Source organism: Lissotriton helveticus, chromosome 3_1 (assembly GCF_964261635.1).
Source record: "Lissotriton helveticus chromosome 3_1, aLisHel1.1, whole genome shotgun sequence".
NCBI classification, from domain to species: domain Eukaryota; kingdom Metazoa; phylum Chordata; class Amphibia; order Caudata; family Salamandridae; genus Lissotriton; species Lissotriton helveticus.
Window position 1 is genome coordinate 439,502,997 of NC_136061.1, and position 27,886 is coordinate 439,530,882.

The 27,886-nt window shown below is 47.9% G+C and overlaps 1 protein-coding gene across 1 annotated transcript in view; it reads right to left on the reverse strand.

Annotated features, from left to right (window-relative positions):
- Positions 1-27,886, reverse strand: part of ADAM23 (ADAM metallopeptidase domain 23) — a 748,300-nt gene that overhangs the window by 289,568 nt on the left and 430,846 nt on the right. Inside the window, exon 7 of the mRNA XM_078680301.1 lies at positions 11,281-11,359. Within this exon, the coding sequence (XP_078536427.1) occupies positions 11,281-11,359 (79 nt within the window). The remainder of the gene's footprint in view (positions 1-11,280; positions 11,360-27,886) is intronic.

Genomic DNA, 27,886 nt, shown 5'->3' on the forward strand with positions numbered 1-27,886 from the left:
ACCACCGGCACAGCCTTTGTAGAAGGTGTCTGGCGGCTAGCGCTACATGGTAGAGAGCTTAGTCTATGTCTTCAGGCCCATCCTGAGGGGTAAGGGGAGGTTCGCATATGTTACCCCAAAATTCGTTCCAGCTGGACCATATATCCCTCCATTTGCGGGGGCAGCCTCTTGCCTCGTAGACAGTCTTTTCTTGCAGCATGCACCAGTCCATGTCGCTTTGCCAGTCTCTCAATGTCGGTGGATTAGGGGCACCCCACAGTCTTGCTATGTTCCTCTTTGCCACCATCTGCCCAAGTGTCACCCAGACCCTCCCCCTGGAGGACAGGTCTGTGGGTTCCCAAATGTTCAGGAGACATCTTTTGGCCTCGAGGCGGAGTCCTACCTCTAAAACCTCGCGCATACAATGTACCACCCTCCTCCAGTATCTTTGCACTTTTGGACACTCCCACAGTATGTGGAAGAAGGTGCCTGTCTCTCCACAACCCCTTCTGCAGAGTCCCTCTCCACCCTTTCCCATCGCCACCAGCCTTGTGCAGGAAATGTAGACCCTGTGCAGGATTTTTAGTTGGACTAAGCGTAGGCGGGCCGAGATCGCCACCTCCCTAGGTGAGGCTAGTGCGTGAGACCATTCCTCCTCGTCTATCTCTATCCCGTCTGCAACCCATTTGTCTTTCAGGGGAAGTAAGGTGTCAGGGGGGTTGTTAATTAATTTTTTATATGTGAGGGAGATGGTGTGTTCTGGGAGGTGTCCATCTAGTAGTCTGTCCTCCAGTGGGGAGGCCTGAGGTATGGTGGTGTCTGGTGGGATATTCGCTAGTAGGGAATGTCGTACCTGTAGGTATCGGAAGTATTCAGTATGTGCCATGCCGTATGTATCTCGTAGATGCGCAAACTTGTGGATACCATTCGGCCCCCAGAGGTCTCTAATTTGGGAGATCCCTACCAGGTCCCACCCGCGGAACCCCTTGGTGCGTCCCAGAGTGCCCAGCTTTTCAGAAGCCCAAAGAGGTGTTGACATGGTAAGGACATCAGACCACCCTAGCTTTTTCTGGGCGATGTGCCAAATTTGTACAGAGTGCTGGGTCGGTCCAGTGAGTTGGTACCGTCCCGGCTTAGAGTAGAGTGCAGCCTCATAATTCCCTCCAGGGAGTTGCCACCTATCCATCCCATATCCGGGGTCATCCCCACCACTGTACGTCCCTTGGTTAATGGCTGAGAGGTGTGCTGCCCAATAGTATTTACGTATGTCGGGAAGGGCAATCCCACCGTCATACCACCCCAGTGTGAGTTTATGTAGTGCAATCCTGGGCGTTCCCGCCCAAAGGAGCTCTCGCTGTGCCGCCTCCACCGCCAAGAAGTATGAGTTGGGCACTAAATCAGGGTAATTCTGTAACGCGTAGAGAAACCTAGGCAGCGCCACCATTTTAAAGAGGGCTGCACGGCCCAGTAACGACAGCGGTAGATTCTGCCAGGATTTTGCCTCCCGCTGGAGCCGTCTGAGGGGAGGGACCAGGTTGCGCTCGAATAGCAGGGTCTTGTCTGTGGAGACGAAGACTCCCAGGTATGTAAAGTCGTCCGTTGCCACTGTTAGAGGGCATGTGGCCGGGAGCCTCGGGGGATCCCCACGTAACACGTATAGGTGTGATTTACCCCAGTTTATTCGGAACCCTAAGTTTCGTCCGAAGCTGGTGAGGATGTCGAGCACTGCCACAATGGATCTACGCGGTCTGGACAGGTATAGAAGGATATCGTCGGCGTAGAGGGAAATCTTGTCCTCCCACCCTTCCGTCCAGGCTATACCTTTAAGGTACACGTCCTGCCTCATCCAGGCCGCAAGCGGCTCGAGTGAGAGCGCGAACAGGAGGGGAGAGAGAGGGCAGCCCTGCCGAGTACCCCTCTCAAGGGTGAAGACCTCAGACGCCCTACCGTTCACGACCACCTGGGCCAGGGGTTCGGTGTAAAGGAGGCGCACCCACGATATGAAAGTCGGTCCGAAACCCAGTTTGCGCAGTACCGCGAACATATAAGGCCATTCTAGTGTGTCGAATGCCATGGTGGCATCGAGGGAGACCACCACCGCATCTTCTTGCAGTTTATGCCTCTGCCCAAGTACCCCATGCAAGCGGCGAATGTTAAGTGCTGTATTACGGCGGGGCATGAATCCGGATTGGTCCGGGTGAACCAGGGTGGACAGTACCGGCTGGAGTCTATTTGCGAGTGCTTTGGCCAGTATTTTTGGCTCCGCGTTGATCAACGAGATTGGCCTGTATGAGGCACACAATTCTCTAGGTTTACCTTCTTTAGGTATCGCCACAATCGTAGCCAATCGCTGCTCTCTGGGCAGGATTCCCTTCTCTCTACTTTCATCAAACATGGGCTTTAGGTGTTTGCTGAGGGCGTCCGGTTGTAACTTGTACAGTTCTATTGGGAGGCTGTTTGGCCCCAGGGCCTTGCCTGGGCGGAGGTCGACAATGGCGCGTTGCAGCTCGGAGAGAGCGAGCGGGCTTTCAAGGGAGTCTCGTTCTGTCTCCGACAGGCATGGCATTCGGATGTCCGCCAGGAGGGCTAACGAGTCCTCCTCCGGTCGGTCTGATACCCGGCTGTATACCTGCTTGTAGTGGCGTGCAAATTCTGCCACTATCTCCCGAGGTTCTGTTACTATCGTCCCGGTGTCCGTCAGGAGTCCGGGGACTACTCTAGTTGCCTGTTGCTTTTTCTCGAGCCACGCTATTAATTTCCCGGCCTTGTCGCCTTGGTCATATACCCTGGCCATCGCGTGTCGGGCTGCCCTCTGAGCGTCTTGCGTGACTAGTTCCTTGTATTCAGCAGTTTTGAGCCGGAGCTTATGATGCGCAGCAGGTGCTCTAGTTGCACTTGCCTCCGTTTCCAGTATTGCCAGGTCTGCCTCTACATTGGTGAGTTGGCGTTCTCTTTCCCTTCTCTTCCCGGCTATAGTCGACAGTGCCTCCCCCCTGATGACGGTTTTAAAGGCCTCCCAGAGGATAACAGGGGAGTCCACCGAACCTACATTGCTGTTGAAGTAGTGAGTAATTGATTTGGTGAGCGCCTTTCTATTCTCCTCAGATTTCAGATGCCACGCGCTGATGGGCGCGATACAGCCCTCCCGCCGAGTCCCAAACGTGAAGTGAGCGATAACTGGTGAGTGATCAGATATGCCACGTGGTAGGTGTGTTACGTCGTGGACCGTCATGTCATGGTGTAGCAGAGTAAGGATGTGATCGAGTCTGGAGAATGTGCCGTGGGGGCCAGAGAAGAAGGTATATTGCGTATCCGTCGGGTGCAGCAGCCGCCAAACGTCAGTGAGCCCGAAGGCTTCTAGGAAGTTGGTTAGCCATCTCTGCCCTTGTGGTGTGTCTCTAGGGGGGTGTCTGTCTAGGGTGCCCGACACTACAGCGTTGTAGTCCCCTCCCAGCACGAGGTGACCGTCAGGAAGAGACAGTAGCAATTTGCCCAGGTCAGCGTATGCTTGGGTTTGGAGGCCTGGCAGGATGTAGACTGAGAGCAGGTTTAGGTGGTGGCCCTCCCATCTACCAGACACCACTGCAAAGCGGCCCTGCGGATCTGATTCGGTGTGGGTTATGTGGATGGGAAGTGATCGACGTAGCAAAACCCCCACCCCCCTGGAGCCTGATGTGAAGCCCGAGTGTACTGCAAGGGTGTACCCCCACCTGTTGAGGGCCTGACATGCGTTTCCAAGGAGGTGCGTTTCCTGCAGCAATACTACGTCCGGTTTGTGCCTTCTAATGAACTGTAGCACTATGGTGCGTTTGAGTCTATCTCCTAGCCCGTTAACGTTCCAGCAAAGGATATTGAGGTTTTTCTCCCAGTGCCTAGCCATAACCGTGACTGTGTGAGGTAACCTGTAGCTGCGCACCGGTGTGTGGGTCGAGTCTGACAATATAAACTACACATGACCATAAAACAAGCCCAATTCTCCCCCCCCCCCTTCACCCTCCCAACATCCACATATGAAGCAAACAATACCATTGTGTGTGGAACAGTGTCCCTCAGTCCCCTCCCCCGCCCATAGAACTTCCACCCTCATTGAACAATCCCCCCACCCTTCCCCCTGCTCTGTAGGCTCCAAACTACCCACAACCCCAATTAGCAGAGCGCCTGTCGCCCCAACCCCACCCCGGAGAGAGTAAACCACTTCCCCCCCGAGGAGCTCTGGTAGTAGGCACGTGAGCCAGTCCCAACTCCACCCGCCATTCCTGTGTCCCCAAAAGTTGGTCCCTTAAGTCTATGGAAATGCGGCGATCAGCCAGGAGCACAGTGGTCATGGAGGAGTGTGCCCGCACCCCAAATCAGTGAAAGGAGTCTTACCGCTGTGGACTCCAGCGCAGTTGTGGTCAGATAGCGTGGTCTTGCTGCCCGGTGTCTCACCGCGCTGCGTTGTCTTGGGGGGAGTTCCAGCGAGGACTGTTGGATCTGGAATGCCATGACCTTTGGCTCTGTTCGTCCCCTGCGGATCTCTCAGCCGCTGACCCCGGGGAAGGGGCTCCAGGTTCTCTCCAGACGTCTCGGTTCTGTGTTGCCGACGCCTCCGGCGCCTGTCCGTCGAGCCACTCCTGGACCGCCTCCGGCGAAGTGAAGAATCGGGATTTGCCCCCAAATATTATCTTGAGTTTCGCAGGGAAGAACATCATGTATTTGATCCCTCGCTCTCTGAGTGCTGCCTTCACTCCCATGAACGAGCGGCGTTCCTGCTAGACCCGCAAGGTGAAGTCGGGAAAGAATCTGATGGTGGTCCCCTCGTACTGCAGGTCTCCTTGTTGTCTGGCCGCTTGAAGGATGGCATCCCGGTCTCGGTAGTTCAGGATTTTTGCAATGATCGTGCGTGGCGGGGCGCCCGGCTTGGGCTTGGGGAGCAGGGCTCGGTGGGCCCGCTCGATGGTGAAAAACTTTGACAGCCTCTTTGGCCGAAGGTGGTGCAGGATTAGGTCTACCAAAAACAGCTCCGCACTATGCCCCTCTGAATCTTCCGGCACACCTACGACGCGTATGTTGCTGCGCCTGGCTCTCCCTTCCTGGTCCTCGAGTCTCAAAGCCATTAGGCGGTGTTGGTGGACGAGTTCGTTTACCCGTCCTTCCAGTTGCTTCGAGGAGGCCTGGAGCGTTGCAATGTCCGTTTCGTTGATCTTGGACCTTTCAGTGGTCTTGCCGAGGTCAGTACACAGTAGATTAACTTCGATCGTTACCTTGTCCATTTTTGATTCAAGAGTGGTGCCAAGCGTTTGTATAGCGGCCATTATGGAGGTCAGCGAGGGCTCAGTCGCGTCCGCGGTGCCTCCCCCCTTCGCTCCCGACTGCGTGGAGCCGGTGGCCACCACATATTTGTCCAACTTGTTCGTTTGGGTCGGAACTCCCGTTTTGGGCCTCATCGTGGATCCAGGCAGTCTCTCCTGTGGGCCCCCCAGTCCGGGTCAGTAGTCGGCGGTGGTCACTCTCGTTCCGGGCCGTAGCGTGACTAGCACTGCGAATTGCCCAAGGCCCAGCTGTGAGGTCCGCAGGGGTTCCCCTCCCGTGCGCGTGGCGTTCGGTGCGGCCCACCGCTATTCCAGCGCCTGGCTCTCACCTCCGGTAGATGCCGGTGATATGCAGATCGCTCCAGCCCTCTGCCCCAGTCCAGGATCGTGCGTGGGGGTGCGGCGGGGTTCGCCTGCCCCCTGCTGGCCGGCAGCACAGTGTTCCCGGGCTTTTGGCGCCTCGTGTGGCCGCGATGTCTCCCCACCTCCGCACTCACAGGGGGGGGTAAGGTCTGTCCCAGCGACGCCGTGTTCGGAGCCACTTCCCGCCGAAAACCGGGAGTTCGGCCCAATCTCGGGCTCCGATAAGCAGGCCGCAAGCCGGGGTCTAAAGTGCCGGGCCGCTCCGGTCTCGGGCTCCAGGCCGCAGTTGATGATCCGGCCGGGTGACCAGTGTGGCAGCGCTTCGCCCCTGGAAGGAGCTCGCCTCCCGCTCCAAGCGCGGATCGGCAGCGGGACACTCTAGGGGGCCGGTGCGCGAGTCTGAGTGCGCTCCGGCCAGGATTCAAGGACGGATTGTCGGGGACAGCAGTCGTCCCGGCGGAGCTCGGGTTCTAGGCGGCCATCCTTGTTGGCGCCTGGCCACGCCCCCCGAGGTGCACTGCTTTTAAGACGGAGGTGTACATGTGATCGGAAAATATGCTATCACTGATAGTGCAGGAGAGCAAATGGCTGAAGAGGGCTGCCATGTTTTTCCATGCTGCATGCTACAATGGGCAGCATGAAAATGTGAACGAAATTTGAAAAGACAAGTTATCTAATGTTAGAAATTGGGGTTTATGGTTAGCAGGGTATACACCCTGTCCAAGCAGGAGCCACACTTCTAATCAGAGTAAGACAGATGCCCAACCTAAATTAACCTGGGCTCACCTTTTGGTAGCTTGGTACAGAGCAGTCAAGCTTAACTTAAGAGGCAATGTGTAAAGTATTTGTGCACACTTTAATTACAGTAACACAATGAAAACACCACCAAACAACTCAACACTAAGTTAGGCAAATAGAGTATATTTTACTTAACAATAACATAAATCTAATCAGTGGATCTCAATATATGCATTTAAGTACAATGGTAAAACAGCTCTTAAATGTCACTATTGATTCAAAGTTTATTGGCGGAGTAAAATGACAAAATCCCTTAGGGGATCTCCAGAGATGCTTTCTCACAATATATTGATAAGAAAATACCCCCAAAAGTCACTCGCGACTCAAATGTTATGGCAGGTTGCTTAGACCGGTATAATCACACAGTTCCAGCTGCCCATGAGGAAGCGCACGCCGGCTACAGGCACCCCACAGCTCCCGCTGAGAATAGTACCAGACTGGAGGGGTCGTTGGCATTAAAAGCCCAATACGTCTGTGCCGATGCACGTAGACAGGCTGATGTGGGGTGGACGATCCTCGCAGGTGTGACCTGTGTCATCGAATCCTTCTAGAGGGGCCACCGATGTTGAAAGCACAGCGTTGGTTCTGTTTACATAGGTGGACTGATGCGGTGCTCCCATCGCCAGCGAACTCTGTCTAGCCAAGGCAAAACATCGCATTTGAGCCATGCTGTGAGGTCTTTCTATGGTGCTCGGGCGTCGTTGGAAATGAATGCGGCAATTTTGATTGGTATACAGCCGCGAAGCGCTGGTCTTTGGCAAACTCAGCTGTAGGTCAGACACGCTGATCCTTGGAACACTCAGCTGCAGGTCAGGCACTTATTGCTGATCCTGCTGGACTCATCAATGGCAGAGTCCATCAACAGCATAGGGAGGGAAACAAACTCTTTGATGACCCTGAGATTTCCTAACCAGGGGGCAAGCCAACAAGCCCTGGGAGCGACTTAGGTTTTAGAGGTTGTGGAAAGTAGATCCAGTCCTTCTCACTCCCATGGCAGAGGCAGCAGGCAGCATGCCAACACAGCAAAACAAGTAGTAAAGTGTCAGTCCCTCCTATTGTACAGCACTCAGCTGGCAGCAGGCAAACACAGCAAAGCAGGTATCAAGGTTGCAGTCCCTCCTGCAGCACAGCTCCTCTTCCTGTCTCAATCTCCTCAGGTCCCAAATGTGAACTGAGTATATAGTGTCAGAGGTCCAGTATGTATACCCATTTTAGCCTCTGAAGTAGGGAGACTTCAAAAGGGGCATTTGAACCTAACAAGGTCCCTGCCTTTCCTTCCCTGGTTCCAGACATACTGAAGAGGGGATTTGCAGCTCTTTGTGTGGGGACAGGCACAGCCCTAATCAGGTGCAAATGTCAGCTCTGCCATCTCAATCTAGCTCAGGACGACCCATGAGCCTGGTGATGGGCAAATAGGATGTGAGTGGCATATCTCACCTTCCTTTGTATGTGACTGTGTCGAGGGAATGCACAAAGCTCAGCTGTCACCCAACCCAGACGTATATTCAGAGACAGGCAAAGGCATCGAATGTTTGAAGTAAGACTAAGGCAGCTTTCAAAAAGTGGCATTTTCGGACTGACAACTTATTATCCAACTTCACCATAAGTTGGGATTTTAAATTGTGAGTCCAGAGACACCAAACTTAAAATTTCTACCTTTTCCCAATTAAAGGATGTTTAAAGGCAATCCCAATGTTAACCTATGGCAAAGATAGGCCTAGCAGTGGTGAAAACTAATTAGATCGTTTTTCATCACCAGGACATGTAAAACTCAGGGGCACATGTCCTGCATTTTAAATAAACTGACTAGGGCTTACCTTAGGTGTTACCTATATGCAACAAAAGGGAGGGTTTGGGCCTGGCAAGTAGGTTAAGATGCCAGATTATAAAGGTTTAAAACTGCACACACAGTCCCTCCTGTGGCAGACATGAGACATGTTTAAAGGGATACCGAAGTGGTTGGCACAATTAGTGCTGCAGGCCCACTAGTGACATTTTATTTACAGTCCCTGGACTCATACAGGGAACTTTACCAGGGACTTACAAGTAAATTAAATAAGGCAGTTGTGATTAAACCAAGGTTACCATGTTTAGAGTAGCAATCATATGCACTATAGCACTGGATAGTAGTGGTAAAGTGCCCAGAGTCCTAGAGCCAACACAAACTGATTCAGCAAATAGGGACAGGAAGGCAAAAAGGTTTGGGGGGACCTTGCAGAAAGGGGAATTTGCAACACACACACATACATATGTATCCATCAAGAAGTTGTCCATAAAGACAGTCCCAGTGAAGGTAAAAAATGATAAATAGCAGCTCTAAACAACCCCAGTGAGTAGCATTAAAACCATTTCTTTAGTTAGGCGCGTTTCGGACCTCTCTGGTCCTTGGTCGCAGGCTGCATATGTGGTCAATCATCAAAACTATTGCTGAACACTAATTTGATTACTGCAATACCAGTGTTGTCCTCTAGTGTGACTCTCCAGTGAGATAACGCATGCTGGGATTCGAAGTTCGGCCTAGTCCACACACTGGCGTAACGAAAATTGAGGGGGCCTCCCTGCAAGGTACGTAGAGGGGCCCCCTCCGGGCTCAATTAGGAGCTCTCCGGACAGAGTGCAATGCCGAGGGGGCCCCCTGGAACTTCGCCCCCCCCTCCCCCGCACTGCGTGGGCTGCGGGGGCCTGTGTTACGCCCCTGAGTCCACAGTTAACCCTTCAGTAGGTTGACAATGCCAAACATGTTTCAAATGTCAATATCTCTGACCCTTCAATGGGCTGTTCAATGTTATCTCTCTGAGTTATTCTAATTAAACATTTCTCTACCGCACCTGCTGTCCCGTGTGATTCAGAACTCATTTCAAGCCAAGGACCCACTTCCAATACTGCGGTGGTGCAGTCTTAATGGCCGGACTGATGTAATTCATCCATCAAGCAGTTGTCCATAAACAAAAACGCACTCCCGATGCAGGTTACCTTTTTATCAATAGCACCTCAAAACAACTCCGGTGAGTAACATTTGCACCATTTCTGTAGTCAGACATGTTTCGTACCTTTCCGGTACTTGTTCACGTTCGGCATGTGTGGCTAATCATCAAAACTATTGCTGAACTCTAATTTGAATGCTAAAATACCAGTGCTGCCCTCTCGTGGGCCTCTCCAGTGAGACAATGTATGCTGAGATTAGAAGATCAGCCTTAGGGGCAGATTTATGATGGGAATGCGCCACGTTGCGTCACGCAACTGCGGCGTAAACGTGGCGCATCCCTATGACCCATTTACAACGTAAAGATATCTAGGCAGATGCGTCACGTTGTAAAGCCCTGCGCCACTTGTGGGCGTTCCGGCGTAGGGTGGGCGTTCCGGGGCAGGTGCGCCTCGCAAAGTGACTGAGTGAAATCTATAAGATTTCACTCAGTCACTTTCAGGGCAATGCTGCGTCAAAACCCTGCGCCTGCTTGAAGCAGGCGTAGGTCTTGACGCAGCATTGTAAAGATGGGGCACCCCCGAGCCTTGCTGGAGCTGCGTCGCGCTTGCGACGCAACTCCAGCAATGCGCCACCTTTACGGCACAGATGCGTCACGCATCTGTGCCGTTTTTGCCCCATGGTGCGCCGCATTGTAAATGCGGCGCACCATGGGTGGCGGAGCAGCGGCGCAAAATAACTGGCGCATCCCTGGGGATGCGCCAGTTATCATAAATCTGCCCCTAAGTATTTTGCCAATCAAATTATTGTTCGGAAATAGTTTTGATAACTTCACCCATTAACGACATGGGGTTGGGTGCCCAACTTCCCTTGGGCGGCTGATACCCACTCCAAATTGTGTTTTATGAGTCATTTTCTCAGTCCCCCATTTTGTCCCGCCGGATCGTGGTGACCACACATTTTTTTTCTATTTTGTGCCCAAGGGGAGAACCTCTCCCCCACACAAGGCTTTCTTGTATTATTAGCCTGTCCCTGTATGCAATATTTTTTAAAACACTTTCTGAATACGGGCACCAATTCCCTGAGTCCTGTAATGGCAGCTACAACATTTCTGTTCATGTTGTAGTCAGTCAATCAGAGCACTCACTCCAAAAAGCCCCGTCAGCTAAACAGAACTCTTGATTTTTTTTAAATTTAAGCCCAACTTTTAATATACTCATATATTTTGAACCTTAATGTCTCAAAAACTACTGAACATATTTAGACCGAATCACAATAAAATATACTTTCTGGGTAAAAATCTTGCTTTCTGCCAAATCTAGTGTAATTATGTTCAGTCGTTTTATCTGTGGTGCCGTCTAAAATGTTCTATGTAAATTGCATGGGGAAATTGAGCTTTGGGTTCCCCCCTTTTTTCTTCACCCTTGCTTGGTCAATCACCCCAAAACATTCCAGTACGGAGCAGAGGTGGATGATCTTTTAGTGGAAATATTTTGAGAAGATTTGTCAGATGCATTAAAGTTATAAAATTACTACTAAAACAAACTACACTCTTCCTATGGAAAGTCTGACCTAAGTATAACTCACCACTGTGCAATATATATGTCCATGCGTATATATATTTATATAAATGTAAATAAATACCATAAATAAATAAAATTGTCTCTATATGTATATATTTGCATTTGGAGAAAGGGAGAAACATTTTTATTTATGAGTTACTACATGAGCCTAGCGACACAAATCAGTTTCTAGCCCAGACGTAACAAATATCTTATTTTGGTAGCTCAATAAATGTCGGCGGGACTGCCCCCTTTTATCTAACAACTGAAGCTAAAACATTGATTTGTTCATGGAAGTAGAGATTCAAATAAATACATAGAATACATTAAGTCCAATGTGGCTACTGGTCACTCCTTGACTTACCGAGATCAGTGAGCTGATTGGAGCCAAAGGATTGTGTTCCTGGTGTTCTTTGTATGATATGTGGTCGACTTGTGCTTTTCTGCGAAAAAAACAACAAACACAAAAAACAAATTACTCAGCAGCCAGCTAAGATACCGTAAGCTGTCTCTACTCTCTATGGTTATTGTATTCAGATAGAATCTTATGGCATTGCAATGGTTTCATATCCACTAGAGGGCGCAAAACAAGAGGCACTGAGCATCACTGAGGACATGGTTACTCTGCACAATGGTTTGAGGACACTGTTCCCTGCAAGGAAGATGAATGGTGATATCAATGAATGCAGCAGCATTGACTACCATTTTAAGTATTCTGACAAGCATGAAGGTAACTGCAAAGTTGGCAAACACGCAGGGAAGGGTTAATGGCAGTGCTTTAAATAGGACGGTACTGTCCCATACGGAGTACCGGCTCTTTTTTATTTTGGGAGAGAGAGTACCTGTACTTCTCAAGAGGGATCACATGCTTTTTATTGGCGAGTACCAGCACTTCTCAGAGACAAGCAGGTACTCTGATGCAGATTACCTGCACTTCTATTTTTTCCATTTCAAGCACTGGTTAATGGAACAAGTGCTTGAAATGCATACTTTCAAGCCTAGAGCGCCCCGTAATCAAATGCATTAGCGAAGTGATTTCACAAACAAGTCACCCACGCAGAAAGGACTCTGAGTTTGACGTGATGATCAAACGTTGCATTCGCATTCAGAGGATGAAAGAGTTTGGGCCGTCTAAATAATACAGCAATATGTTTGAAACAGCGGGGGCCTCGCGCTGTCAGAACGTCACTTTTTGTGACGCTCCGTGGTGCAGGAGTCTGGCCCATATTTGTGAAGCAGCATTACGCCACTTTATTTGGCTTAATGCCGCCTTGTAAATATTGTCCCCTTTAACACCATTTTGTGCGTTAAAGGAACATGGAATGCGTGTTGCTGAGGGTGTTGCCATGGCTCTCCCTAATAACTACACCTATCTGGGGAGAAATCGTGTTCTCAAGGAGGGAGGAGGTATAGCGATAATTTTTAAAAGAGAATTTTCTTGCAAATGGGATGACTTAGATTTTCCAAATTGCGAAGCTGGCCTTCTTAAACTCTCTCTCACTCCTCATTTCACCTTGACTGGAACCCTGATCTATCGTCCCCCGGGTTCGGCCAACACATGGGCTTCCTCTCTTCCTGAGCTCATTGCCCCTCTCATTTTACAATCCACTAACTTTCTTATAGTGGGAGACTTAAATATTCATTTTAATCTCACATCTTGTCCCATTAGCATGCGCTTACTTCAGGACTTCGCTGCCCTGGACCTCCACCTACACAACTCTGGCCCTACCCATAAAGCCGGCAATTTATTGGATCCCATTATCTCGAACCTCACCTGTATTACTCATCACTCTTCCTCTCCTGTTATTTGGTCTGATCACTTTATCGTTAACTTTTCAATCAAGATATCAGCTCACAACAATTCCTCTAGCTCTCACCCCCATAAAGCTAGTAGGAATTGGAAACGATTAGATATAGACAAACTAAACCTCTGCCTTGACAACTCCAAACCAACGTTTCCCACTATCTCTACCAAGGAGGTATCTGTGGTCAATTCCTGGCTGACAACAGCCCTAGATTCGTGTCTGCCAACCCAGAGGAATAAGTCACAGATGCATCACCCACCAGCTCCCTGGTTTAACGATTCACTTCGCCAGGAAAAATCCCGTTGCAAGAAGCTGGAGCGCATATGGCGCTCTGACTATTGCACACTTAAGAAATTAAACTACAAGGCTGCCCTCCAGGCATACCACTCTGCCTGTGACACTGCCAGAGTTAATCATGCAAACAGTACTATACTCAAGGCCCAAAATAGACCAAAGGCTCTGTTCAAATTAGTAAAAGATCTTTCTGGCATGTCCTCTGCACCAAAAGACCCTTCCTTGGATACTCCACAATGCAATGCTCTGGCAAAATTCTTTCTGGATAAAATTGACAAAATTTATGCTATCCTTGGCGCCACTCCCAATGTTTCTACCACCCCTGAGCCCGTACTTCCAACCCCCTGTTTCGTTGCTGCTGCTGATGGTATTCACTCGCTTTCCCCACTTCACTCTTGGGAGCCGATATCTCTCCTGCTCCTCCAAAAATACTTACATGAAATAAAATCGGGCTCCCCCCTTGATCCTTTGCCCCCTCAAAATTTTGCACTCTGGATCCAGACCTACTTCAGATCATTTTAGATATGTTGAATGCCTCATTGGGTGAGGCTATGGTCCCTAATGAATGGAAACACGCGATGGTGGTTCCACTGCTAAAAAAGGCCAATGCGGACCCTAACAACCCTTCTAACTTTCGTCCTATCTCTCTCCTCTCCTGCTATTCTAAGATTCTCGAAAAACATGTTAATTCTCTTCTTACCTCTTACGTTGAATCTTTCCACCTTCTTCACTGTTCTCAATCTGGGTTCAGGGCTGGCTTCTCCACGGAGACCACGCTTCTTGGTGTGTCTGAGACCATCAGAAGACAGGTGGACAACGGGGAGACTGTGGCACTCATCTTGCTTGACTTGAGTGCCGCATTTGACACCGTCTCCCATTCCATCCTGCTGTCCACCCTGCAATCCGTGGGGATTGACGGTACAGCCCTGGCCTGGATCGCTAGTTTTCTTTCTAATCGCACCTTTCAAGTCTTCTCCTCTACTTCTGTTTCTTCTATCTATTCTTCCCCTCACGGTGTTCCCCAGGGGTCTATTCTCAGTCCCCTCTTTTTCAACCTTTATGTGAGACCTCTTGCTTTCTTGGCAGAGCAAGCGGGCCTCACAATATATTCTTATGCCGACGACACTCAAATCGTCTACTCACTTTCCACCAATAATCACTCTCCCACATCTTCCTTGCAGTCTGGTTTGGAACAGATCTCCAACTGGATGCACAGACATAAACTAAAACTAAATGGGGACAAAACAGAGCTGCTCCTATTCGGTCCCAATACATCCTTGTGGGGCCCACAACATTGGCCTCCGCAGATGGGCCCGTTACCTACCCCCTCAGACTCAGCCCGTAATCTCGGGGTTCTGCTTGACAACCAGCTGTCACTGAAGCAACATGTTGTAAAGGTCTCTGCCACCTGTACCACCATCATCAGGTGGCTTAGAAAAATCACATGGATGCTTCCAGCTGATACCCTGAGAACCGTGGTCCAAGCCCATGTCATCTCACGGATGGACTACGGGCACGTTCTACTTCTGGGCGCCTGTAAGGAGGTAATAAAGAAACTTCAGGTGGTTCAGAACATGGCTGTTCGCCTGATCTGTAACTTACCTGTCAGGTCTTCGGCTACTACCCATCTGCGCAAACTACATTGGCTACGAATTGAGAGCCGAATCAAATTTAAAGCCCTCTGCATTATGCACCATATTAAAATGGATAAAGCTCCGAAATACCTGTCCGCTTTGGTTCAGCAATATGTTCCCTCCCGCACGCTAAGATCTTCTACCCAAAACAAGTTTCAGATTCCGCGGGTCAACAGAGCCAAAATGGGTGGACGTTCGTTCGCCTTACTGGCTCCTTCCCTATGGAACTCTATGCCCCAATTCCTGCGCTCGGAAGTCTGCTATATGACATTCCGCAAAGGCATCAAGACCTGGCTTTTTAACACTTAACTTGCATGCCCATAGCCTTCTCTACTGGTTCATCTTCTGTATGCTTTAGAGCCGGGAAACCTCCGGGTAGCTGTGCGCTCAATAAATGCAATTATAATAATAATTATAATAATAACATCCATGGCATTTTGACACTGCCCGGGGCACCGCCAAAATCCTACGCCTCCCCAGGGAAGGCGTAAGGGAGGCACAATTTTTATTTCTCCTCGTTTTTCGCTGCATTCTGCAGCACACATAGAAAAAGAAACAAAGCCTCTTGTGATTGTTTTTTGTGCAGGAACATTTCCCTTCCTGCACAAAAACAATAATTCCCTGAAGGAAGGCACCTTTGAACCATGGTGCAAAGGTGCCTGCGTTGGCACACGGCAGCCTATTGTGTGCCAGCGCAGGGAAAAAGGACAGGAATGCGCGGTATCTCATAGATACGGCACATTCCTTCTCTTTTCTTTTGCCGTAGGGCAGCAGAGCAGCAAGTCCTGCTGCGCTGCCCTACGGTGAAAGCACATAAATGAGGCCCAGAAAGTTTAACCAATGTGTCAAGTTGGGACAGTCATCGTCAGGGTGTAGAAGTTTAAGGGCGTGCTAGCTTACTGCAAGGGAGGCGTTTCTCCTACCAGTGCTTAATTTGTAAATAAATAAAACAAATACGTGCCAGGGTTCTCATCAGGAGGCCACTACAGCTTGCACCACACATTGTCCCTACTATGCTGCCAATTATAGTAACAACACAACTACTAACCATCACACTCCTACAAGTGTATCAATTTGGACTATTTCAGGCCCCCAAAGCTAAAAGAATGGCTTGGGCGGCAGGTAATAGTCATTTTAAATGTATATTGCTTAATAATTCACTTTTGTTGTGGTCATCTCTAAATGAGCGTGTCACCGCCACCTTGTGGCAGACTATCACAAGAGCTGATGTTGACAATTAAGTGCTGTGCAGAGCACCGGAAACCACCGGCTCAAATTAAACACTGCTCCTATCTGAGAAGCAATACAGATGTTCTAAATACAAAGTCTCAAAAGATACACAAACCATGAAAAAATGTATTTAAAAAATAAAATATGACATGAGAATGTTTGTTCTAATTTTCCAGCACCTGTCAAAACAAAAATCAACCACCGAAAATTAGAATTGTACAAAACACAGGTCCCATATTTCGAAATTTCAACTAAGAAATCAAAGTAGGCCAAATGGCCGATTTTGATTAATTTTCAGATGAACCAAAGAGAATGCCAATGAGTCAGGAATGCTTGTAAATCTCTTTTTGTCAGGTTAAAGCACTGACGCCTTGAAGGCATCATTGCAAGAGGTTGTTGTTGCTGTATATAACAAAACCACATGGAAATGCTTGTGTTACAGTGAACAGTAAGTACATTGAATGTTTGGAGTCGATGGGTGTCGATTTCAGTACTCATTGAATATTATCCTTTAAATAGTATTGAACAAGATGTTGATCACTCTCCTTCCCGCCTCCAGGAGTTCTCTTACTCAACTTGCTGATCCTGCAGGCTGTTTGTGAAACTCATGACACAGCATTTACGGATTTGTGGGGTGGGCGCTAAATGTTTCTCGATGCATAACACTGAGCAGCAGAGTCTGTCAGCGTGATTAATCACCATTGCCGAACGCCACACCCCCAGGAGCCCAAAACTCAAGTCACTGTGGACAGTTTTGTTACGACAAAGAAACAAGCTGCTTATTTTGGAGCTTGTTGGCATGTTTGCCTCCAAGCAAGACACACACGTTTGTCAGCAAAAAAAGGGCAACCAACTGCGCTCTCATAATTGCTTTTCTCTAAGTTATCTCGTAAGTGAGGTTGGCATTCTCTTTACTGAGTTTGGCGCACTCTAAGGGGAGGGTGGTGTTCTCTTATGTGATGTTGTTGTTCTCTTAGGTGAGTTTGTTGTTCTCTTAGGCAGGGGCGTAACACAGCTCCCCCCCCCTCCCCTTAGCCCACACGGTGCGGGTGGGCCCGAAGCTCCAGGGGTCCCCCTCGGCACTGCACTCTGTCCGGAGAGCTCCTAATTGAGCCCGTAGGGGGCCCCTCTACATACCTTGCAGGGAGGCCCCCTCCATTTTCGTTACGCCAGTGCTCTTAGGTCAGGTTGGTGTTCTCTTAGGTGAGTATGGCTTTCTCTCAGGTGAGGGTGGCCATCTCTTTTGGGAGGCTTGCGTTATTCTAGGTGAGTTTGTCATTCTCTTAGGTGAGTTTGGCGCACTCTTAGAGGAGGCTGGTGTTCTGTTATGTGAGGTTGTTGTTCTCCTAAGTGAGTTTGTTGTTCTCTTAGGTCATGTTGGTGTTCTCTTAGGTGAGTACGGCTTTCTCTTAGGTGAGGTTGGCGTTCTCTTAAGTGAGGTTGGTGTCTCTTTCGTGAGTTTGGTGTTCTATTAGGTGAGGGGGGTCTCTTACGTGAGTTTGGTGTTCTCTTAGGAGAGGTTGGTGTTCCCTTAGGTGAGTAGGGCTTTCTCTTAGGAGAGGTTGGCGTTCTCTTAAGTGAGTTTGGTGTTCTCTTAAATGAGGTTTGTGTTCTCTTTCTTGAGTTTGGTGTGCTCTTGGGTGATGTTGGTGTTCTTTTACGTGAGTGATGAGTGAGGAGGTTGGCGTTCTCATACATGAGGATGGCAATTTTATCCTCACGAAAAGTTGAAAAAATAAAATAAACATAAACAGCACAGCATAAAATATTCAATCCATGTATGACGAAATCTCATCTGCAGCCTTCGAAGAAAAAAAAACATATTACAATCAAGTTTTTGCTTATCCTTTGATTTTGGGGTTTAAAACCTTGAGGAAGTGTGCCTGTGTGTATACAAGGTATTATTATAGAAGCAAACAAGGACCCCCTGAGTGGGATAAGATTCCTGGGTCAGGGTAAAACAATTTGAAGCAAAGATAACAACCCAGGAAAAATACAATGAAATATCTGGCAAAGTAAGATACAATAAGAGAAAAACACAACGTACTATGATAGCATGAGAAATTTAATTATACTTATAAAAATTGATATGAACATATTCATTGATACATTTTTTTCCTAAAATTATTTAAAAAGAAAAAAGTTTTCCGGTCAAGTTGGTATACAAAATTCAGGGAAATGTTAAAGCATTGGTTGTTCCCAGAATTAGTAGAAGAAGCTGATGTCTGTCAACGCGTTTCGACACATGCAATGTGTCTTTATCAGGACAATTTCAGCAAAGTTCTTAGACTTGAAAAAAGGTATGCAATGGTTTAAAATTCAGATTCGTTGACATAGGGTTTGCCTTTATAGCTTGATTGTTAAAAACCAAATGTTGGTTTGCACGCTGGAGAGGAGGTTACAGCGTCACGAACATTCAGGGGCTCGTACGGAGTCCTGCTTTTTTTTGCATATGTTTCCTAGCGCATCTTTTAAAACATGGAGTTTCTGCATGGGACACCTTCAGGATAAAACGGCTTACAGTTTAGAACTCTTTAGTTCATGAGAAGCGCTCGCGGCGTCCCCTTTGGAATGTGGATATCTTTATACGGTATATGTGTGCATTAAAAACACATTTCACTTTCAGCATTCTGCGAGTGAGAGCAACACATACGATAGACACAGTGCGGCTACTGGCTACCTCCAAAGTATAAGCCCGGTCGGGGAACAAAGTCCGTGCTTCTAATGACCTGATAGCGAGGCAGATTAGATGCCCTGTCAGCTCAGGGCTTTACGTTGTTTTTAGAATGGTTCAGCAAGTTTCCACACAGGTGTGTGTTTTCATTAATCATTTCGAAGCTGTACGATGGTGGTGTATCTGGCGTCTGGTAGCGGGTAGCTCGTCTGTGCAAAAGGTATTATTGCCATTTTTCCTGCTCACTCCTCCTAAAATGCTGTCTGCTGTGCATAAAATTTGCTGCAGAGTGGGCGTTCTAGTTCATGGACAAGTAAAGGCAACAACACAGAAATGTTCGGTAGAAATGTAGTCCATCAGTAAACCCCATTACCTCCCGTCCCTCCCTCGCCTTCCTTCTTCACAAATTAGTCCCCACCTACGCCTAGACCTACCCCAGCCCATAACAACTCCACCCGTCCCCAACTCCACCTGTTCTTTTTTGTCTCCCTAAGTGAGACTTACCTTGGGTTCTCCTCCCTGTTACGGTGCCGGGGAGTCCGGTCCAGGCCTTTCTGGTTCTGGTCCGGAGGGAACATGCTCAAGAGGTGTTGATTGTGCTCTGTTGGCCTCGAGCAAATTGGTTTCCTCTCCTGGCCCAGATATGCTGTGACCAGAAGTGAGTCCTTCCTGTGGTTCCATCTCCTTTGGTTTTTCCGGCCCTTCCCCTGAGCTCCTTGAAGAAGTTACACTTGACGGCCTGGCAGTTGAGCGGAAGGGCTTAGCTGTTTTGGGGGTTCCTGACCATTTGGATGTTACTTTGAACGCTTCTCATAGGTCCTCGCTCTCCTTTCCTATGCTAGACATTGGAGGGCCTTTTAGACCTGGTGTGCTGATAAGGAGGTTGATCCCACAGAGGATGACCTCTTTTCAGTGATGCAGTTCCTGCAGGATGGGGCTCATCTGGGGCTGTCATTAGCTTCTTTGCATGTGCAGTGGGCAGCCATTCAGGCTTTTCAGGGCTCCTGGCGTAATTTGAGGAATGATGGGGGCCTGGTGCCTCATTTTTTTCAGGGTCTGTTGAATTTGTTTCCTCGCCCTGTCCGGTTTTTTCCTTCTTGGAATTTGCAGCTAGTGTTGGATGCCCTGTTGGGTCCTCTCTTTGAGCCGCTTGAGGGTCCTGAATTAAAACTCTTGACTTTTAAAACTTGTTTTCCTGTGGCCATTACTTCAGCGCGATGCTTGGGTGAATTGGGGGCTTTATCCTGTAAGTATCAGTTCTACAAGATCTTTTCGGACAGGGTGGCTTTGGTGCCGGTGCCATTTTTTATCCCTAAGGTTAATTGGGCTTTTCATCTCAGTCAGGAGGTGATTTTGCCAGAGTTTTGTCCTGATCCTTCCTCGGCTGAGGAATCTCGTTTGCACTGCCTGGATGTGTGGCATGCATTTCTGTGGTACCTGAAGGTAGTAGACTCCTTCTGGAAGGGGGACGCTTTATTTGTTAACTTTGGTCCTGCTGTAAAGGGTGTTAAGCCTTCCACTGCTATGCTGAGTCGTTGGATTTGGTCCATGGTCTTGATGGCTTACAAGCTTAAAGGGGTGGATCCTTCTATGGGTGTTCAAGGGTGTTCTGCTTGCAGTGTGGCTGCTACGGTCGCTGAGTTGCATGCTACTTTTGTGGTGGAGATCTGTAGGGCTGCGACCTGGTCTGCCCCTTCTATGTTTGTTTGTCACCATCGGATTGCTGGTCTGGAACATTTGGATAATGTTCTGGGCCATAGGGTTTTGACTTCTATGAGGAATCAGGGATGCTGATCTGCTGTCGTTGGGGCACGTTATTAAATTGGTGTTCTTTATCACTCAGTTGTCTGTCTGTGTTTTCTTCTGCTTGCTATGTCCTCATTTGTGACAGAGGAAGGCGAGGGAGGGAATGGAGGTAATGCGTCCATTACTATTGATAATGGCATTACTCCTAGTCCCACTCCCTCGCCTTCCTTCTAGGACCTTCCTACCCTCCTGGTGTGGTACATCTGAGTGTTAGCTCGGCTTATTAACGTACAGGTGGAGGTGGGGGCGGGTGGAATTTTTATGGGCTGGGGTCGGTCTAGGGGGAGGCGGGCCTCATTTGTGATGAAGGAAGGTGAGGGAGTAGGAGTAATCCCATTATCAATAGTATTGGACGCATTTCAAATCCCCCATCTGATGTCTTTGTTATGTTACATGGTGAATGGACATGCAGATGAGTGCAAGGCAAGTGAGCCTTGATCTGCATGTCTTTTTATATTCCTATTTTTTAATTAGTGGAAAGTGCATCTCATTAATAGACATGAGAGAGCGCAAGTCAAGAAAAAATAGAAGTGCACCATATTTACAAGCACGTTGCATTAGTTTAGTAAAGATTATATAAGAGTGTCGAATTTATAGAGTGAAAATATATAAGAGTGTTTAATTAAAATAGAATGCATATATCAGTGTGAAAAGCTAATGTAGAAGTGTAGAGATGTTAGAATGATGTTGAAGTTCCATGTTATGTGGCTGTTGTAGAGGAGAATGTAATGCTGTTAAACGTAGAAATGTGTAGGCCACATGGCAGTTCACAGAGAATGAAAAGGTGCTGTTACACTCTCACATGAAGTGGATTTTTAATGTTGTTATAATTCAAGGTATTATTGATCATAGAACTGAAATATATGTTTATAGAAGTGTTTCATATAACCATTGTGTGTAATAAGTTAGGATACTGTTTAGACTAAGAAATTAAAGGTTTACAGAGTGCACAAGCCTGTTTCATGTAATTCTAATAGGCCTGAATAGATGAGGTCGTTTCTTTTGATCTGCATGTGCTAGTTAGAGGAAGGCCATGTTAAGCATAAATTGCAGAGACTGCTCGATGGTTTACGACTTAGAAGATACGGTGGAGGCCGGAATTTGGGGCCCACTGTACAAGTGTCTGTTTGCAGGTGCGAGGAGGTTCCAATCAGGAGAGTGATGAATAGGGTTTTGTTCAGTGAGCCAGGCACAGGCCTGGAGGAGGCTCCAGGAATTTCCTGGGGGGTACCGTCCTGCCGGAGAAGAGCCTGAGAAGCAAGGTCAACGCTAACGATGGGGCCCAGAGGAGTATCAGCATGGAAAATGCCAGAACCAACACCACGTGAGGGGCGTCTCTAAAGGGCGTTTCTATTGTAAATGTGATTTTTGTATTAGGGACAGCACCCCTGGGTGGAGTTAGAGCAGATGGTCTGAGGAACCTAAGAGAGCGGATGGGTAGGCAGATAGGTTAACTGCGAGAGACCGATTTACAACGAAGACTAAGGAAGTGAGTGATCTTCTTTGGAAGTCACTACGGCTGACACCTTTTTAGGTTAAGATTCTGCTAAGTAGGGATGTCACTTAGTCTAGTGTAGGGACAGTCTAATCTGTATTTTTTCCTTCCTGTAAATGACTCACAAGCTACAGCTTGTCTCTATTCTTGCAACTCTGATGATTTTTGAATTGGGTTTGGTGATATTCTTTTGCCGACTAAGAGCATTTAGAAAATTTATGTTTGTATTGATACCAGTTTATCTTTTGAACCTTATTTTGAGATGTTTGTATCTCCAGTTAACTTTGGTTTTGTAATAAACTTTTAAAGCTTATTCGTAGTAGGTGGTTCTTTGGAGTGGTGTAAGTCCTTATTGATTGACCTAGTAGTGGATTGCCTTTTACTCTATGACAGGTACCAACGGTTCAGTCGACCTGAGTTGGGATCTAGATTTATAGCAATAGATCAGAAATCCCACCGTATCAGTTGGTAGCAGAGGATGGTTACCTTCTAGAGGAAGGTGATCTAGACTAGGTTAGATTACCCCAAGGTCCCTAGAGATCGAGAGATGAGCAGCGGAAGAATCGCCTGCCGAAGAAGGTGCTGATGGTGCGAGAGAAAAGCAGCAGGGTCGGACGAGAGTGAGTATAACAAGGGTCATGCATTGACAGATTGCGGTGTTTTGTGTTGTATCTGTATTGTAATGTCATGCGGAGTTGAATGCCTGTAGTGTGATTGAGAGAGGGTTGTGAGCGCGCGCAACCTGGCAAACTGGGAAAATCTTAAGTTCGGGGAAGAGCTTAAGTGGTTCGGGTGTATCGAACATCCAGAGTAGTTGTCGACCAGAGAAAAGGGGGTCATGAGGTACCATTGATCGCCCGCAGGACCGAGATAGGGGGAACGCAAGAGTGAGTGTGTGGGTAACGGACGCAGGTCGAAAGTTACCGTGTGTAAGTAACCTATCAGTTAAGGCGATTGTCTGGATGTACACGGAAAGACATTTCGTCAGTTAAGGTGACAATTACAGTTAGACTGTGGGCGTACAGTCAAGGAAAGTGATCGCTTGGTCGGAAGTAATCATTTTTCAGATTATGAATGGGACGCATGCATGACCGGGAGACGAGCGGAGAAAGGAGGGGAACTGCTGCGAAGGGGACGTGTGACGTCAGCGAGAGCCGCGCTGTGATAGGCGGGTTGGTGTGAAGCCGCGCTGTGATAGGCCGGTTGGTGTGACGTCAGCGAGAGCCGCGCTGTGATAGGCCGGTTGGTGTGAAGCCGCGCTGTGATAGGCCGGTTAGCGAGAACCGCGCTGAGATTGGTGGATTGTCGTCAGGAAGTAAACGAACGCGGAGAAAAATAGAAATTTTGTAGATTTTGAACATGAAGTGTTTTAAATGTTTGAGAGCGATCTTTAAGAGGAAAAGAAGAGAATCTTACTACGGGGAAGAGGCACCGCCAGAGGGTACACCAGCTCACTATATGGCAACGAACGTTGGGTTGCATACTATACTGTGGCTTGATACTTGGAGTAAGATTACAGAAGGGAATGAGGAACGGACTTTTCCGAAATACGGAACGTTTAGACTAGAAGTGTTGCATCAGCTGAAAGCAGTTATGTCCTCATTGAGACCTTTGCCTAGACCAACACAGTTTGAGGCCCTTAATGCGTGGATTAGGGCGGCGCACGACAGGAGTCAGAACAGACGCCAGGATAGGGTAAGGCGATCAGTAAGGGCAGTGCAAGATGCCAAATGGGATGCGGAAGCCAAGAAATGGAGGGTACAGACGATAGAAGTGGATAAGTTGTACCCAATGAGAGAGGTTACAGGAGAAAAGAGACCCTTAAAAGAGGATGACGAGAGCGAGTCGGAGGATGGCCTAATAAATAGATTGCTGATAGATAGACCGCCTCCGGACAATAGGGAGATAGAAAGTACGGAGCTCCCAAGGGAAGATAGGGTTGACATAGAAGGGAATAGGTCACTTCCTATAACGGATTGGGTACCTACCAAAGGTGAGGGGACACCGCAACATAGTCCAGTACAGAGTGTAGTCGGAAGGGTTGTGGTGCAGAAGATGCCAGCAACAGAGAGGGTTGAGCCTTATGGATTGCCAGATGCTCTTCAAGTACCCGTTACCATAGGTCCTATAGTGTCGGTTTATCATCCAGAGAAAGGGAGAGAGGAAGAACAAGTACGGCTAGACAGAGAAAGAGTTGAGATGGAAAGAAAGAATAACACGACCAATGCCTGGAGGCAATTGCCAGGACCGATAACGTGGAGCACCCCATTGGATTCAGCAGTGGATCCCGTAACAGAACTGGGGGGTCAGAGAGGACCGATGGACCTGAGGGGACCACGGCCGAAATCCTATAAAGAGCTGAGGGCTGACTTGAGAGAATGGGATAGGTCCACAGAAGCACCGAGCGACAGGTCAAGAGCAGAACCTGAATGGGGAAGTCGAGGCAACGGGACAGTATCTCACTGCGGGGCTAGCGAAAGCGGTCAGGAGTGGGATGGTAAAAGTCAGGAGAGTAGAGGAGTTACACGCCATATTGACGGTGGAAATGGGCAGGAGCAAAAAGGCAGAAGTACGGAGTGTGGAGGGATGTCTCGTCTCATTCAAAGTGAGGGAGACCAAAGGACACAAGAGTACAGGGATAGGTTTAAGTGCACTCTCCACGCACCTGATGATAACATACAGCACTGGAATCGTGGGAACATGGAGAACCGAGAAGGATCTTGCCATGCGTCGAGTGATCAGAGGTCACAGGCGAATTGCGAAGGCACGGGGAATAATGGAATGTCTTACCATGCACCTAGAGAAACCAGGCAGAATGAGAAATGTGGGACTATGGGAAATAGAAAAGTGTTTCACTATACACCCAGAGAGGATGGAACTGCATGGGACCTGGAGAGATGGGAGCATGGGAGGACTCCCCATAACACGCCGGAGCCCAGACGTAGGACTCAGAGCTGTGATGGGAGAGATGTAAATGGACTCTCTAGAGATAGTATACTGAAAGCTGTGATAAAAGCCAAAAGACTCGATGTGACCAGCTTAAAATCTGACCTGGACGATATAATAGAGGGTGTGTTGCCTTTAGAAAGGATTGACATGTACGAACAAGATGAGCTGCTGTTTATAGCAAAGGATATTACTCGGAAGGCGAGAGCAACTCATGAGAAACTGTCTGAACTGGCAGAGAAGTATATGGTAGATTTGTCCAGAACAAAGGCATTGCAGGGTAACCATAGGTTGCATTATTCAGATCAGGACCTAGATGAGAGGAGGACAACTGGATTAAAAATACACATAAGGGAACTGATCACAGGAATAAGAGCATGGAGAGATCTGGACAAATGGGAAGAGAGATGGTCCATAAGGGGAACTGTTAGGCGGAGCGCGAATGTGATGTCTCCGGAGGGAAGGCTACTGCAGATGGGGGCATTCCCTTTGCGAGAAATAGCGAATGGGAGTTATGTACACGTGCCCTGGAGTAGGGGAGATTTGGCCGCATTTACCAACTCATTTCCGAAGTTAAGGGAAAATCCCGTAGAGTGGTAAAAGCAGGTAGAGAGGTTTGTCAAGATTTCAAAAGTATTGTGGATTGATTTGAACACCTTATTCGACATTGTGGTCCCAGGAGACTTGTGGATAGCATGCAAAGTTAGTGTCGAATGGCCAACTGCAGAACCAGAAAGGGATGCTCATACTAATGGACCGTCAGAAAGCGTAATGTTAAAATATGAACGGGTAATGACATGGCTGAAGGAGAAGGTGCCACCACAAGATATAGATTGGGTAAAAATAGACCGAACAAGACAGGAACCCAAGGAGACAGTTCATGAGTTTTATGAGCGATTGCTGAAAACATTCAAACAATACAGTGGATTAGATGTAATGGATCCCAAAGATATAGGACAGTTTGTATCAAAGTTCGTTTTGGGGTTGAGACCTGATATTTGTTTGATGATTCAGCAACATTTAATTTGTTGGCAAAACAAACCATTGGATGAAATTTTGAGATATGCAAGGTATTGCAGTGATGAAATAGATTCCAAAGCGAAGAAACTAAAAGAGAAACTGATGATGGTGCAGATGCAGTCAGCTGGAAGGGGTGGACAGCAGCAACAGGGAACAGGGACAATGGGACGGAAATCAAATAGTCAGAATAAGGACAGCGAGGAAAACTTGAGACCTAGAATAGACATTGCTACATTGAAAAAAACGACAAAGTGTCACCAGTGTCACCGGGTGGGACATTGGAAACGCGAGTGTCCCTATAACCCTGAAAATGGAGAGCTAGAAGTAGAGGAGGAGGAAGTTCAAGAAGTTCCAGTTCAAGGGGTGACAGTGCCAAAGAGTAGGGTGGCCAAAGGGGGGACTTCGGCTCCACGAGCTCAGTTCCCGCAACCACCAAAGATTACGACAGGAGGAAAGATCTATAGACAAATGCCTTTTTTCACAGATGAAGAAGAGTGTTACTACGTTGATCCATTGACGGGACAACGTGTAAGTAGAGAGGAGGACTGTACCCTCGGGGCAGTTCTAGAGGTGGATCAAAGAGGACCGTTTGTTGAGGCTGAAGTGGCAGGGTGTCCTACAACATTCTTAGTAGATACCGGAGCTACTCGATCAACTTTGAGATCGGCAGTGGTTCCAGATCTACCAATGTCGGGGGAAACAATTCATGTGGTAGGAGTCGCAAATAGGAGAATGACTAACCCTTCGACGGAACCAGTGCCAGTGAAAATAGGAAACTACACCGACGAACATCAGTTTGTAGTATGTGATTCTAGTCCTGTGTGTCTGTTAGGAAGAGACTTATTGTGCAAACTGAACTGCACAATATACTGCACACCTCAGGGAGTGGAGGTACAGACTACAGACAATGATGCTACCTTTAAAGTTGAAAATTCGAGATTATGCGTAGAACTGTACCCTACCCTGACTGTGGAGGAGCTTCCTTGGGATTTACGAGATACAGTGTCATCAGAGGTATGGGATTTTACTGGAGAAGAGATAGGATTGATCAAAGGAGTAGAACCAGTGAAGATCATGGTAAAACCAAACGTTGAATATCCAAGAACGCCTCAATACAAATTGACCCCGGAGACGATTGCAGGAATAAAACCCGTAATCGACTCCATGATTCAACAGGGAATATTAAAGGAAATTGTGGGTAGTCCATGCAACTCCCCGATTATGGGTTTGCAGAAACCTAGTGGGAAGTTTAGAATAGTACAAGATCTTCGAAAGATTAATAACATAGTTGTTTCATGTTGTCCAGTGGTACCGAATCCATCAGTGATATTGTTTCAGATACCATTCCAAGCTGAGTGGTTCACAGTGATAGATTTATGTCAGGCTTTCTTTTCAATTCCATTAGATGAGGAGAGCCAGTATCTTTTCGCTTTTAAGCTGGAAAATCGTGTCTTAACATGGTGTCGTATCCCACAGGGGTATACAGAAAGCCCATCAATTTTCAACCAGCTATTGAAGAAAAATCTTGAAAGTCTAGTACTGCCACAGAACTCGGTTCTGGTCCAGTACATAGACAACCTACTTGTTGCGTCAGGTACGGAAGAAGCTTGTAAGGTAGATACCATCGCCTTGCTGAACCATTTAGCTGAAAATGGGCATAAGGTATCTCCGAGCAAATTGCAGTACTGTTTGACAGAAGTACAGTACTTGGGTCACCGGATAGAAAAAGGAAAGCGCAAGGTGTCACCAGATAGGATAGAGGCGATAATGAAGATGAACGCGCCTACGACACAGAGAGAAGTCAGGATGTTCCTAGGAATGGTTGGTTATTGCCGACAGTGGATAGCTAACTTTTCACTGAAAGCAAAACCCTTACAAAAACTGACGCACAAGGAGGTGAGTGATCCGGTACCATGGGACAAGGATTGTTTGATGTCGTTCCTACAGCTGAGAGAGGACTTGTGCCGTGCTCCAGCTTTGGGGATGCCTGATTACGAAAAACCATTTTCACTTTACTGCTGCGAAAGAGAGGGTTGTGCTTTGTCAGTCTTAGTACAAACTCATGG